The sequence below is a fragment of the Lichenostomus cassidix genome, chromosome 1 (genome assembly GCF_008360975.1).
Source record: "Lichenostomus cassidix isolate B80296 chromosome 1, HeHo_3.0, whole genome shotgun sequence".
Lineage (NCBI taxonomy): Eukaryota > Metazoa > Chordata > Aves > Passeriformes > Meliphagidae > Lichenostomus > Lichenostomus cassidix.
Window position 1 is genome coordinate 20,834,048 of NC_139479.1, and position 16,105 is coordinate 20,850,152.

Consider the following 16,105-nt stretch of genomic DNA (forward strand, 5'->3'; position numbering starts at 1 on the left):
TCCTTAAGATTATGGCTGATCAATTGATTCTTTAGCAGGTAGACAAAAAGAAGAGGCCATTTTTCACCAAATTTGAAACATTTGTCCAGAATGCAAAAAAACCCCAAAATCAGTATTATTGCATACATGAAGCCATTCAAACTTGTGAGTTCACCGCTCAGAGTGCCACAGCCACAATTCTTGTTAAGCACCTCTTAAAAAGCCATCTCAATTGTCCTGGAGTCCTCCTCTCAACTAAATTTCTCACCTAAATTAATTTTATTTCATTCCTCCTCATCCCCAAATTTCTGCTCATACAGTCAAGTCACCCCACAAACTCTTCTGCAACACTAATCTTTCCAAACCATGATCTACCCTATTTCAAACCCCTTCTTACTCAAGAATCTCATATCAATGTGCCATTCATACAAACTCAGGTTGAATACCTTTTGGATGCAGTGGCTCGACTCGTCCAGTTTTGCTTGCCCAAGTGCTGCTACTGTCACTGTCTCTCTAGCACTAATTACTGCTCTCGATGCTGATGTGCCTCGCTGGCTGCCTCCTCCATGCCTTCCCTCAACACAGGCCCTTCCTCGGGCAGCAGTACACACTGCTCCCTAATGGCAACTGGGGCTCTCCCTGTGTTAGAGCAGCCTGTTGATCTGACTGGGCTTTAACACAAGTCTTACTAAAATCCACCTACAGAACATCCTAAGGGCAGAAGAAAAATACATGTTTGTGAGAAAACAGGATGTGTGGAATACATATTATTAATGAGTCATTACAAAACTGCATAGCAAGCAATATGCATGGTCAGATTCTATTCAAACATTAATTGTGGTTAAATAGGCTTCTCCTCTTTCATCTTCTTTCTTGTCTCAGTATGGTTCCTCAAATGCAGTTGTTCTGTTTAAGCCTGGAAAATACAACCTATCCAGAAGTGATGATTTTTTCTTTTCCTCTTTCCTTTCTCTATTACTCCTTGCCATTCTCCTGTATCTCAGTGATTCCCCTTACAGATACTGTCCCCTCAGTAGCTGTGTTTACCCTCAGTTTGCAAGTTGGACGTGTATGAGGTTACAAAGGAAAACATTAGATTTATTTAATAGCTTTAAAAGTTACAGTTAAATCTTGCAGGCTTCCACCTTTGAACTGAATGGACTATGTCAGATAACATACACTGCACGTGAACAACTGCACACAACCATGAGTCACTTCAAAACTACAAGTTTATTTCACAACTTACCCCCTCCAAAACTATTTAACAATTCATTTCCATTTGATCCTTGAAACAGACTCCATAATCAAAATTACATATACTTTTAACATTACTTTTTAAACAACCAGAGCTTAAGTGCTAAGAAAAAAACTGCTATGGCACAGCTGGAAAATCTAGTTCATAAGGACCCTGCTTTCTTTTTTCTTCAAAATGCTTTTACAATTCAGCTAACGGTTATACTATTTTTAATCTGTTTGAGGCACGGAATGTTCTGTTCCATTGCAATACCTGATAACAAAGTGCATTGTTACAAAATAATTTGCCACTATGGTTGATAGTATCTTATAGACATGACTATTTGGTTCCAGCACTCTTTTTTTCTTTATTATAAAAACACATTGCATTAAGTTAATGTGGAAAAGACAACACTGAATTTGTTATGATTTCACATAACTGCTAATTTCTTGCCATGAAGAATTTTTTTTGAGCTGCAAAAGAATATGAATTCCTACTACACATTACCCCAATGTTTACAATTAAACTATATATAAATGACAGGCTTTGGGGTGGAAGGGGTGTTTTACCTGGCAGCATGGAATTGTTTCAGTTTCTGCCTCTCGTTTTCAAACAAGATGGCTGTGCACTTATCACTATATAGGTACAAAGTCCAGCCACGTGAACTAAAACAGAAGGGTGGAGGGGAAGAAGGAAAACACTAAAAAAAATAACTTATTATACAAGACTAACAGGCTTTCTTGATATGACAATGCTTCACTAGTACGAAAAAATCTCAGCATGTTCTCATTACGGATATATAGATATGCCTAATCAAGACATTTGTTTAGTAGTTACAGAAGATCTGTTAAAATTTTTAATGACTTTGCACTATATTTTTGGAAAACAAGGGCTGTGCCAGAATCTCAGGTACATTTCTGCCTTCTGTACACGTGGGAAGCATTCCTACAGAGTATCTACATAGCAATTTTGGACAAACTGTACTGAAACACCTTCTAAAGTAAAATTTCAGATCAGTGTTTTTCAAACTTTTCCATTGGAGGCATAGAATATTTAGAGATGCTCTTTTTATAAATACCATACACTATGGCCCATTCTGGTTTGTTCAATATGCATTGTCTTAGAAATTATGTGCTCCCACAAAATGACTGCTTCCCAGGAAGACCAAGGACCCTAAAGTGAAAAATCATTCATTAAACTTCAAAAAATCCTAGCTAGTTGACATACTACCTTCCTTCCCAGCTATTGTACTCCCCACCCCAATTTATGTATTTGTCATGAGGAAATTTGATCAGGAAGAGAAAGATGGATGTCCAAAGATGTATGACAATCAGTGCTGACGAAACTTAACAGAATCCAAGCCTTACAATCTCAGCATAAAATTTTACTTTTCTTCCAGGCAAAACCTGGAAGCTCACAATGACTGTGATAAATCAAATTGAACCAAGGTTTATAACCAGCTGTCTAAATTCAAAGTTTAAATTACATTTTTCTGTGGTTCAGGATATCAGTACAGCTTGTCCTGAGCTTTCTTCTGCATTTTTCCACTGTCTATTTTAAAATAACATGCTACTTCAACAAATTTGAAATAATTTTAAATTACCAGCATTTTCTCTGTCTTAAATTCAGATTGGAAATGCTTAGCCCTGACCTGAGCTTTCGAAAAACTGCACTATTTTCTTGCATTTATTGAAAGCATTAACAAGTGAATTTAAAACAAGACAATTTTAAAAAATCTTGTCAATCTGTCTACAATAAATAACCAATTACTTTTTAATCCCTTTGATTAATGATATTTTTAGATTAATAATATTTTAGAAGATAGTAAAAGCCCCCTGCATATGGACAAAAAAACAGTACTAGAGATTCAGAGATGAGAAACAACATCCACTAGCAAAACACCATTTCTTGTGTACATACACTGCAACTCTTAACTGCATAATAGCTATTTACTTACAGTAAATTTTATTAACACAATTATTAAGCAACATTATTTCAAAACCTTGTGATTATGTAAATCAGTAGAAAGTAATGATAAAAGAAGGATATGTGTGACAAACCATAGATGAAACAAATGAAAATCAGACTTGTCTGTGCTAATTACTAAGACAATTCAAGGCATTTGATATGGAAAACCGAAATGCAAAGTATAACTATCTATTCATTCTAACTATAACAGTATGCAAAAAATTACATGTTAATGAGTGAAAAAATAAACATCCTCCACCTCTCATATCCAAATTTGAGTACTGAATGAAGATTGAATAGAGCGGTTTTCTTTGTTTAGGTTTCTTTCCCATGTTTAATTAAAAATCATTAAAGGGTGCTAAAGTGAAAATTACTTGATGACTTCAAAGCTTAAGCAGGACTGAAAACTGAAATGCCAACAGGGAGGCTGCTTTTAGTTATGGCCAACAGGGTACTATGTTACCCAGTAATGTATTCTTCAAAGATCTATGTTACTCAACAGATTATATTACCCATTTTGACCAATGGCTGTTTTTGTGGTTTGGCTTTCTTTTTCCACATGGGTATGAACACAGAGTCCATTTTTTTTCTTTTTCATAACATGTTAGAAAAATTATTTTTTAAGGTACTTTGGACTTCTGGTCACAAGTGGAAGTCAGTATCTACCTATTATTTGTATGAATGTCCACATGTAAAACAGAGTTCAACTCATTGAACTGGTAAAGGACATTATGTTCTTAAATAGTGTTTGGGATGAAATGGAGGAAGAAGGATGCATGACTCAATTCACTGGAATCTAGTGGTATGCAGAGCTGCAGCAAGGCAGACCTTTTGTTTCAGTTCATCCAAACATCTCTGCCAAAGCTTTAGACGTTAGGATCCAACTTTATCACACCACTAAATGTTCATCTACCAGGTACAGTACAGTGTCTTTGTAAAAACAAAGCATGACAAAGCTGCCTTAGCCTGCCTGGATGTTGCACAGGTAAATGCTTCTGCTTCCACATAAATCTGCTAATACAAACTTGAGTTTTACTTACATTTAAATGAAACATACCACTACAGAGCTAAAATAGAACAAAGGGTATTTTTTAACTTCTCTTATCATTGTAAAACCCAATGAATATAGTTCAAAGGATATTCTTTAAATACATTTATCCAGAATTAAAAGATAAGAGTTTTTCTGTTTAGGGACTTTGTACAAATTGGGTTATTGGATTATAGAAAACATCAACAAATTATCAGTTAAAAAATGCTTAAACTTCATTCTTCAGCTTAATCCAAAAAACCAGGGGCAAGTTTCCCTCTGAAAATCCTGTAGTCATGTAGTATCTTGATAGAAAATCATTATATGAATTTGTGAAATCTGTGGATTACAGAGGACTTTATACAGTTCTGAGGAAGTCCCAAAGGTTTTTATACATGGAACTCTATGACAAAGTCTAAAGGTTTTGATTTTTTTTTTTTTTATTGTGATTGTGATTAACTTTGGTTATGAGTTACATATGGGAGTTTACCCGGAAGAATACGCTGGCTATGCCATGTAAGAATAAAGATTCAGGTTTTTTAGTCACTGTAACCAGTTTCTGACTATCAAATAATACTGGTCTAAGCTACCTGGAGTCATAAATAGAACATGATTTTTTGAGAAAGATGGGCTTGAACAGGTAGGAATAATATTTTTCATTTGACCTACAAGAAAATTTATTTTATTATATTTCCTGGATGTGATGAAGTCAGAAAAAGCAGATGGATGTTCAAGTTCCCACACTTTGTCAGGTCCTTCAAGAATCAACAATCACCCAAATACTAAAAAATTGAAATCAAGCAAGGTTTTACTGTATTTCCACCAACTTCAGGAAGCTGTGGTAGAAACATCACCCTAGATGACGCTGGTAATAATTCAGTGATGTGGGTGTCACAAACTGAGTGATGCTCTACGCCCCCTGAAGCCTATAGGCTTTCCTCCACACTCTGCAACTCCAGAATGCACCCTAACCATGCCTCATTTCATGATCACAATACAATCTTTGTTTTGGGATGGCACATTAGCATATATAGCCATCTTAATATCAAAAGTCTTGTTAATAGCTTTTGGAAAATTGCATTAGTCTAATTTTTCCAGATGAGAGCATAATTATTGGCATAAAAAGGAAGAGTCAGTGAAAAACAGATTATGGAGCCAGGCTGTCAAACATGGTCATTAATATAATACTTATTCCCTTTTGCTTGTAGCAGTCACTTGTCTAAACACATACAACTTCTGAAAGAGTGCTACAGCAATTCATTCTGTAACACAGCTTCTTGCAGATATCTGCCTCATTAGGCTTGCAAGATAGTAGTTTTTCATACTTAAAAATGCATAAAAAGATTTTGAACTGTATGAAGAGGTAATAAGCTCTTAATGGGCTAGAGATGTTGTCACTGATCTCTTTCAGAGAAATATGACACTGACTCCTCCTAATTACTGAAAATACACATAGAAGTGAACCATAATTTTAAATTGGACAAATAGCAACAAAAGTTTTGAGCTTTTTGGCTTGGTACAATATGGGGAACTACCTGGCTAACCAGCAGAAAAAAATCAAACTATGAGAAAGACGGTAATTCAGTTCTTATTTTAATTCAAAGGCGCTGGTCTCTCTAGGCCTGTGAAGGCATTTTAATAGGAAAAGATTACCTTCTATTTGTCATTTATAAACCCCACAGCTGCAATAATGTACCTGAGTGCTGGACTTCTCTAAGGATACAGAAAACCTAAAAGGCTTTAAGGCAATCAAAATGCTAAAAGCTTCAGAGCAAGTAACTTACAACAATAGGTTAAAGAAATGAAATTTGCAAAATAAAAAAAAAAAGAGTAGAGGAAGAAGACAGGATATCCTAGCAGAGCAAAAGACTGACTCAGAAAATTTTAAGCATAATGTCTGGACAGATATTTTAAGCATATACAATTATATTGCAAAGAATTCATCTAGATCTTGAATGTCTCTTGTGGTCTTACCCAGATGTAAGTATATGAAATGGAAGTCTAGGAATGTTTCAAACATGCAGTGTCGGTGTAAGCAATCTTCCCTTACAGAACTCAAGGTGAAATGTTTGAGATTACCCAATGAAGTAGAGTAGCTGTCTTATGGAAAAAAGTCAGGGCCTGACAAGCTGGATAGCACTGGGACTTCCTTGCTTTCTTCTCGGCACCCCTAATATCTAACTATCTAACTGTATCAGTATTTACAAATGGTGTTCCTTATTTTTTAAATATTTTATGAAAAAGTGTCTCATGATCTACTAACAACATTTCGATTGAAAGTATAAGATATGAAATAAAGCTACATCATTTCCTCATCTGTTTTATTACAATACACTGAACCTAATTCCTTAAAGTAAGTAAACATAAACTGAACCTAAAGTAAGTGGACAGCCTTGTGAAGAGACTATTTCATCACCCAAAATTTAATCAGTGCCTTACATGGCAGTGGTCACAAAGCGTATTTGCCACTGGCTGTGCACAAGAACATGTTCTGAGGTATACTACTAGTACATTTGTGTGTCTGCACACAGGAGGAAGAGAACAGGTCAGCAGGTTCTGTGGCAAGAGAATTCAAAAAATGGAATTATGACTTGGTTGGGAGGTACACTAACTCTGGCAGCCAAGGAAAAGTCCCAACTCCCACAGTGAGGAACACCCTATATGTCTAATACAACTCCACTGCAGTGGGAACTCAGGAAGCTGGCAAACTGTTTGGCACTGCCCCCTCTCCTCTCTCCACCATTTCTGCTTCATGATCAGACTTGCTACTTCATATGTACCAGCATGATGCTTTTCTGCCTAGACAGATCTAGAAACTGAGACCACCAGAATGACTGCAAAGAAAGGTCATGGTACCGTATGATAGCTGGCCTCCAGCTGCCCCCTGCGCTCCCTGTGCTGTCAGCATGTTCTCCCTCATCATGCCCTGACATTCCCTGACACTCTGGGCTGAGTGTCAGCCAGTTCATTTATTTCTGCTCAACTCTTCTGGATAGATACAAGCTTCTAAGGGCACACAGTCACAGAGCAGGCAGAATGTCTGAGGTTTGGAGATTCAACTCCCCAGCTTGTTGCATCACAAGTACAGAATATGCACATAAAACCTGAACCTGGACCAGCATTACAGATCAGTGGCTAAGAGACCTGGTGACCCTGAGCATCCCAATTCCTTCTCTCTCTTCTCAATCTGAAGATCTAATCACCACAGCCTTTGAAGAGGTTGAGCTTAGGAACCCAAGACTAAAAGGGACCACTGGAAGGGTGACTGCATTCAGTTTCACCTTTACTGTCAGCAACCGAGTGATAGATGACTTACTCAGTAAGGTTCACAGAACGTGCATTCCACATGACAGTACAAATACAAAATTTTTCCTATAATCTGTAACAATCAAACTGTAGTAAAATGAAAAAATAGCAATTAAATTCACATGCAGACAAGAAAGAAAACCAAGTTCATAACAAATATTTTAGGTTCCTGCAACAATGGGAAGTTAAATAAATGAATGTAACATAGCAAGCCCATATCCCAGGAAAAGTACAGTGGGATACAACACTTCATATCTTATCTGGGGATGCAATCTCTTCTGTCCTAATCTTTCTGATAGTTTAAGGCTAAGCAGGTCCCAGCCATTAATCTCTTCAGGATTTTCATTACAATGACACTGCTAATCACTTGAACAGTTTGCCTGTGTGCAGCCAGTGTTTTATTGGAAGACCAAAAGGTATGTCAACAAGCTAAGTCACAATCCATAAAGGAGAATAAATGGTTCTCAGTGACTTTAACAGAAGCAAAAATATTAAGGCTTTCTTTCCCAGCTTCAGAAACTTTATTCTGTTGTACAATCCCATCATCAAATACAGGAACTGACATCTAAAAATATCAAAGCATAGCTCCCTTGTTCCCTCCTGTATGATTGGTTAGCTTTTCTAGAAATTCACCCCTCATTGCTGCTTAAGAACCTTTTCATAGTGCCTTATCTAAATTTATAGATGGCAAACATGTATCTTCACTTTTTTTCTCTTGCAGCATAGCACATCATGTTTCCTGCCTTTGTAACTAACACACGTGTAATTAGTGGTCAATACCAAAATCTAGAAAACAGATGGCTCTCCTGTCCCTGCTTACTTGGCTGCAAGAAGACACATATGATTGATTAAAAGAGGATATACTCCCTTTTAACTTACATAATCAATAAAACATGACCTAGATCAGGAGTTGCATGGTACTATTTCATTGCTTTAAGACACATGCTCATTCCCCATTTTTCACCTATAAAAACATGAAGTGAAACAATACAATTCACCTAATTCATAATCTTAAGGTAAAAAGCTCATGTTTGGTGACATCCAGCACTGACAGGGGTTTCATTTTCTGAAGGCTTATAGGCTTAACTACAGCAACTGTTGTAAATCTCAGCTGATACCTGAAATTACGTTTAATTCTAAATCATCCCAAGTAATTTGTTACTAATAGTTGGTTTAACAGCTGTTCATGTAAATCATTATGAAAGCTTTTAAATTACTGGATTTATTCAAGTCTTCAGGTTCTTTTTTAATATTCAAACCAAAACAGATTATAATCTGTTTATCCTCTTTGTCAAGGTGCTTGCAGAAAAATAGTCAGTCATTTCTTTGTGAAACACATAGTGCATGATGCTCCTATCAATGGCACCAAAAAAAAATAGGTAAGTGAATCCATGCTTTGAGCAAAACATGAAATAGTGAAATAGGAAACTGAAATTATTGAATCATATGTATTACCTATGAAAAGAGTTAAGTATGTTCTGAAGCTTTTACTCTCCAGGAAAGAACTCAGTCACATGTACAAAACTTTCAGGTTCAAAGTGAAGAAAACTCAAACAAATATAGAAGTTAAAAAATGGTTAAGAGGACCGAGTATGTAAAACACTGTGTTGCACACTTAATAACTCCATGGCACCTGAGTATTTTACTTTATCTCACATTAAAGAACAATAAAACCAATGAGATTTTAACATATTATTACAAAACCAGAGAAAATAGATTTTTTTTGGGGTAAGAAGGCAGTTAATTTACAGTCGTTTAAAAACCTGGACATTCAGATATATACGTTTATAACCCCACATATCTACTTTGGTGTATGCCCAGAGTGCCACTTTAATTGTGTTCTTCAGACTTTTCAGAATTCAAGTCTAGTTGCAGAATTATATTTTAGTTACCCAGGTTCATTCTTCTCAATAAGTATACATCGTGTTTGTAGCAAAATAACTAATTATTAGTGTTCATAGTTACTGTACCTCAACCACAGTATGTTTCCCACAATACTAATGTTATTGAAGTCCTCCTAACTCAAAGACAGCTTCATGTAAGTAATAAAAAATAGTAGCAAGCAAAAAATCAATTACACAATTCTCAACCTCAAATTCTTTTCACTCCCTTAAAAAAAAAAAACCAACAAACCACCCAAAAAACCAAAACAACAAAACCAAGTATTACCGAGTCATTCATTACAATATTTAAGACAGCTCAAACAAAACTTAGATCAGCACATTCTCTTACTTATATATCTAGAAAACTATGCTCCACCTAGAATTAAGTTGCTTGGACTTCATTTCATTCCCTTAGTAAAAAGACTTAGTCACACAGAATAAACCTAAACAGCTGTCTATCTTGGGCAGATTTTCCTGTGTTTGAACACAGCTTTGAAGAATCAAGTAAGCTAACATCACACTCATTATCACTGATGAACCGGGGTAAAGCAAAGAAAATTGAGGTCATCAGCCTGTCAGGCAATGTGACAGTCTTGAAATCTGTACCACAGGATTTGTAACACAGACCATTTATCCCTAAATATGTTCAGCTTCTGTATTACACTTTAATTTTGTGGGCTACTTTCATATAGATTGCCTATGACTTATTTCCACTTTAAATACTCAAAAGGTTTAAAAAATCCTTATGTTTTCTCAGATGAACTGATAATTTACATGTTAAAATAGTGATTTTCTCCCCTTTTTAGGAGGCTAAAGGAGATGGAAGTTGTGATCAAATACTTTTACTTTTTTCTAATTAGAACAATAAATCAAGGAAACAAGAAAAAGCTACAACCATTGACTAACAAATAAAGGTTTTACTATGTCACCATATACACAATTAAAAACCAGCTTTTTAGAATACTTGGTAATTAGAAAGTTGATGAATCCACCTCAGGTACAACTGTCATAGAACATCATTACCCATCGTCTTTAAATTGCCACAACAGCATGTACTCCTATAGCAGAAACACACTCTTTCATAGGACAGTACAATAATACCATTTTAAGTATTGAGATTACTACTTTTTTAATTTCCTTTAACAGGTTAACACTTTTTTTTGACATAATGTACTCAGGATTTTACCCTTCTATTGATGCTAGCCATGCTCCCACCTAAGTGAGCTACAAAAGAAACTATAAACATTTGCTGGAAACAAAACTGGAATATTGACTTGTTGCACAGTGTTTATTGCAGAAACAAAACAGCCATGGGCAGGGCATTTTTAATACTCATATATTGTAAGGTTACAAAACAAAAATATCTGAAAGCTCAGGAACCATTTTCTTAAATCTACACAGGAACTAACTGATGCATGTGATAACTACACATGGAATTTTTAAAAGACATTTAAGGTACTGCACACAGTCTTTTTCCTAGCCTACACAGACAGGGCCTAAGCAGAATTATTACAGAATGAGACAAGATGAAAAAAGAGAAAACCAACCCAAAACTCAAAAAACTTTGTTTGAAAGTCAAGTTTATTATTCAAAAGGTACAAGTGAAGGCCAAGGCTGTTTTATTTGTTGTATTTTCAGAATAGGAGAAGGTATGAGGAGGATTCTGTGTCTACATTTCACATAAATGTAGGGTGAGCGTACTTTCAAGGGATAAGTTTTGCGGTTAGGTAAGATGCTTAAAGACGCTAAACTAAAATTCAAATATAGCTGAATCACACCTACAGTTAAGGCTTTAAAAACCCCCACTAACTTGCTAAAATGGTGAAGCATTGTCAATTCAAATGAGGAACTGTTAGGAAAAAAGAATTGCTGCAAGGCCTGCTTACAAATGAGACAGGACTTTCTCTATGTGAAGCTGCAACCAACCACTTCCTTCACACAGAACAGCATAGCAGTACAAATCTTCAAGCCAGTATGTCACCTTGGGAGCCTGATACAGCTCTTTTCATGTCTGCCTCTGCAACTGGTACTTCAACGATCTTGCTGCCCAGTGTAGAGTTACCTGCATGGAAAAATGCAAAACGGAAAACTGATGAGGTAGGTTGTCTCTTTCCCTCCCAACTGCCCGGGCAAAATCGGATGATGTGTCCATGCAGGAAGATTTTGCTTCAACTCAAGAACAGTCTTGTTTTTTGAACTTCAGAACTTCTTGAACGTTTCATGAGAAAGTAACCCCAAAAAACTACAACACCTAAAACAGCTTTCAATTCGTTATTCTTGCACTCAGCAACCCTTAAGAGATAGGTTTACTCTTTCCTCACAGATTTTTTTTCCCCCATTACTTTAGTCTTCCCTCACAGTTTTACACAGATTTACACCTTTTTGTTTATGGCTTCAACCACAATCTGGTGGTAATATTACCCCTGTAAATCTCTGCACAGGCACGCAGAAGACACACTGTCTAAAGCATCAGCTTGACAGCAACTCTTCTGACCTTCCCGCCAGCAGCACCAAAGGGGATATGAGAATCATACAGGTCGGGCTGGAAGGGACCACCATGGGCCGTCTGCTCCAACATCCCTGCTCAAGCAGAGTCATCCCAGAGCACATTGCACAGAATTGCATCCAGATGGTTCTTGAATATTTCCAATGAGGGAGACCCCACAAGCTCTCTGGGCAAGAAGCGCTGTTCTGCAAGAGCAGAGGCCCGCAACGAGAGAAGTGGACTTTGCTTTAAGTGCAGAACAACAAAACAAACCGAAAGGTCCCGCTGGCCCGGCCCGGCCCCGGTGTTCCTGCAACGGCCGCCCGGCCCGCCCGCCCCGCGCCGCGCCCGGCCCGGCCCCGCTCGCCCCGCGGCGGCTATATCTGCCCGGGCTGCTGCCGCACGCCGGCTGCTCTGCCTCGCCATGGCCGCTTCCTCCTGCTCCCCGGCGGCCGCGCTGCGCCCGGTCACTCACGTAATCTTTGACATGGACGGCCTGCTGCTGGGTGGGTAGCCTGCGCCCCTCTCCCCTCCACGGCCGGGCCCCGTTCCGCCCCGCGCCGGCGGTCTGCGCCGCGCCTGGCCAGATCCTGCTGCCCGGACGGCGGGGGGCTGCGGCTGGCGGCGTCCAGCCTCCTTCCCTTTCCCCTCCCTTGCCCCTCCGCCTCCCGCGGCCTCAGCCGCCCAGGCCGCGGCAGCTCATTCACGGCCTCGTCTCTCCGGGCGAGCCGCCAGAACGCCCCGGGCGGCGCTGCTAAAACCAGAATGAAGGGATTAAAGCAACAGCACAATAATTAATTCCTCCTCCTCCTCCTTCCGCTACCCGCTGCCTTTCGGGGGTAGATTTCGCTTAAAGTGAAAGACCCGGGGCTGAGCGTGAAGAGGGCGCTTGCTGTGGATGGCGCAGGGCTGAGCGAGGCTGGGGTGGCTGTGCGGAGGGGCAGCTTGGGGTTGAAAGCCAGGGAAAGCGGGCATGGAGAAGAGCGGCTGTCCAGAGTGTAGCTGAGGCATCCAGGGCCGCGCACTGCCGGCAGCAGCGAGTCCCTGACCGGGGCTGGGGCTGCCGAGGGCAGGACAGCGCTTGGCGGGCTTTGGAGCTACCGCCTCCAGCTGAGAAGTCTGGAAACCGCTGTGATAGCCTTCTCTCAGTTTTTGAATCAGTTGACTTCCTGGGTTATAGCTGTAAAATGATGCCTGTTGTGCTACAGCTAGATTGGATCTTGAAGTTTGAATAGTCGCTATAACTAGGACAGTTTTTAAGTCTGGTCTTAACTGTTTGATGAACCAGGACCTCTGCTGAGTATTAATGGAATATTTTGGTATGTGACTTTGTTTTTTAAATAGTCCATGTGAGTTGTCACACGGGAAGCAATTTTAGATTAGGTGAACTCTTAAAAGGTGTGAACTTGCGGTGTGTTCCTTCTTTCTGCAAACCCCTAATTGTTGCAGTTTCTGGGAAGACTGCTGTGAAATCTGATGAATCACTCCGTGTTTCCAAGAAATGTGCACTTTTCCCTCCGTCAGGCCTATAACAGCTGAAGGTGATCCACACTTACCTTTTAAAATAAAAATGACTATGCTATACAAAACAGTGATTGAGTTATTTTAGTTCTATTTTTAGTTTCATTACTGCATTCTCAAATAGCCTGGGGATATATATATATATGCACACTTCACATACATGTGTGTATATGTATGTGTGAAATACTACAATCCAGAACCAGTTATTTTAATTTCATTCCTAGAAGCTTCTGGAAAGCTTTTTTAGATACTACTGCTCTTTGTCAGAAATCTGCTTCACACAGGCAACACAACAGTATAGGAAAGCTGTATGAGTATTTAGTCACTGTTAAGGATATGTAAGATTTCTGTATCCATTTTATAGACTCATAGAATGTTAAAGGGGCTGGGATGGACCTCAAAGATCATCTAATCCCAACTGACCTGCCGTGGATTGGGACATCAACCACTAGACCAAGTTGCTCAAGGCCTTATCCAACCTGGCCAGAACCCTGCCAGGGTTTTAAATTAATTTCTTGTGTACAGGGTAGGTGCTTTAGCTTTGGACAATATTCTAAGAGCAAAAGAAATTTTCCTCAGATGCTCTCCTGTTTATATTTAGAAATTCCTTTTATATGGCATACCAAACAGGCAAAACCAATACAAAGTGAGGTTCTGAGTCATGTTTAGTTCTCCAAACTCCTGGGGTTCATACAATGAAGGACCATTAAAAACATTCTAAATTATGAACTGTGCCTCCTACCGTGAAAGTAATTATTAAAGATCCATAATTGTTGGACCAATAAGTTTGCCAAGATTGAGACACTTGAGGTATAAAATTTTTCCTTGCTGTTATTAAATTTATCTGTTGTAAAGTATAGCTCTAGATAAATACTTTGCCACTATCTGGATTCCAGTAAAATAGTAGACAGAAATTATGGCATTCTGTGTGTTTATTTATGAAATACATGTAGTGTTTATGCATGTTGGTATAGTTTATTTTTATCCTTTATATGAGGCATTCTTTACACTGTTCAATATTTGTCATTTTGTGTTTCCATTCCCCTAGTTATTGTTAATGCTTTGTGTATGTGATTTCTTCTATTTTAGAAAAGTTGCATTTAAAATGTGTATTGTATTTCAGAAATCTTTCAGCTGCAAGGAATTAAACGAAAAAACTATTCAAGTGTCTTCCAGTACAGAGGAGTAAAAGAGACACTACCTTGGTGATTTTCATAACGTACACTTCATTTCAGAGGACTGCAGCATGTTTCAGCCTCTGAATACTGTGACAACTTAAACATTTTTGGTGTTTGTTTCATGATGAGCAGTGACCCTTGGGAGGCAAAAAGGCAGTCAGGGGACTGCTTGGATTACTTTTACAAGATTCCTAAATGTCTAAAGAAATTTGGAATAATTTGGGGGAAAGAATAGTACAAGGCACAGAAATATTAGATTCATTCTGCCAAACCTGTCTACTGTAAATCTTCTGAATGAGACAAATGGTCATATTGATGTCAACCTACATGAGAAGTAAGAACCCCTTTAATTTTTTTTCAAAATTTTTATTGTGGCACATAATGTTCATGGAAGGTAATAAAATTAATAGTGTAGATATTTCAAGAAATATGCCAAAAATTACTTCCTTTTGAAGAGCACAAAAAAAGTTTTGGTGTTGAATATATATTATTATTAACTTCTTAAGTGCCTCCATAGTTGGTTGCATTTTTAAGAATCTGAAGCTTCAGGTTTTGCAAAAATTTTTCACAACAAGGTAGTGTCTGAAAACATACATGACTCTTTTTGGAAGTTTTCACTTAAACCCTACAATATACATTGCTCCATAAATGGTGAGAAAAACTGAACATGAAAGTCATCTGATGCAATACGCCATGAACTTGCTTTCCGTAACTGACATACTTGCTTCTGATGAAGGCAGGCGGAATATCTTCTGATAGTTTTCCAAAATCATTGTGAATGTAAAACCCTTAAATGAGGTCTGTGGTAGTTACAAAGTTCTTGATTTTGGAAACAATCCAAGTGTTACCTTATAGAACCTGCATCCTGCACTTTACTGGCTAATACTTGGCTGTGAGAGTCTGATCAACTCTTATTTTATCTGCCCTGCCCTGTAACATAATTGATACTGATTAAGTTGTCCTTGAATCCCACCTTGATACATTAGCTTACTTTCAATAGGGAAGTTATTGCCTCTGATCTGCCTCTGGAAGTATTTTATCCCTTTCATTTAGAGTCTTTTTGGATCATTGTTTCAAATGTTATCTGACACCCTTTTTTCAGCATGTATAATCAATGCAATCTACCCTTCGTTTTTTTTTTTTTATTATTATTATTACCTTATCTTTCCCTTTGAGCTCTTGGATGAAATCAGTTGACAGGAAGTTAGCACACTGTAAAGTCAGGCACTGATTTAGTAAGTGAAGTATGTGACAGAACCTCTAGATAGCTTATTATTTAATAGGTGAAATTAATTGAAGGACTTTTTTTGTAGGAAACTCCCACTGCAAGAGAAAGATCAGCCTTTGTACTAAGGTACGGCAGTTACATCCTGCTTTGTTATACGTAGAATAGTCGAATATCTCAAGTTAAAGGGACACATAAGGATCATTGAGGAGACACATAAAGACACATAAGGAGTCCTGCTCCTTGCAGGACTTCTGAAAACTAAAACAGAGGACTAAGAGCCTTGTCCAAATGCTCCT

The 16,105-nt window shown here is 38.1% G+C and overlaps 2 protein-coding genes across 7 annotated transcripts in view; one reads left to right on the forward strand and one right to left on the reverse strand.

Moving 5' to 3' along the window:
• STS (steroid sulfatase) overlaps positions 1-13,190 on the reverse strand; it is a 107,330-nt gene extending 94,140 nt beyond the window's left edge. For 2 of the 6 annotated variants that reach the window (XM_085052582.1, XM_085052562.1), the window contains exons 1-2: positions 12,358-13,187; positions 11,379-11,459 (exon numbers count right to left, since the gene is read on the reverse strand). The gene's annotated coding sequence lies outside the window, so the exon portion shown is untranslated. Of the gene's footprint in view, positions 1-425; positions 691-1,782; positions 1,838-11,378; positions 11,460-12,155; positions 12,239-12,357 lie in introns of those variants that run through there. The other 4 variants (XM_085052572.1, XM_085052602.1, XM_085052592.1 and 1 more) reach the window with 4 other exon arrangements.
• Positions 12,254-16,105, forward strand: part of PUDP (pseudouridine 5'-phosphatase) — a 68,194-nt gene continuing 64,342 nt past the window's right edge. The window contains exon 1 of the mRNA XM_085052635.1: positions 12,254-12,388. Coding sequence (XP_084908761.1) covers positions 12,307-12,388 — 82 coding nt within the window. The 5' untranslated portion in view covers positions 12,254-12,306. The remainder of the gene's footprint in view (positions 12,389-16,105) is intronic.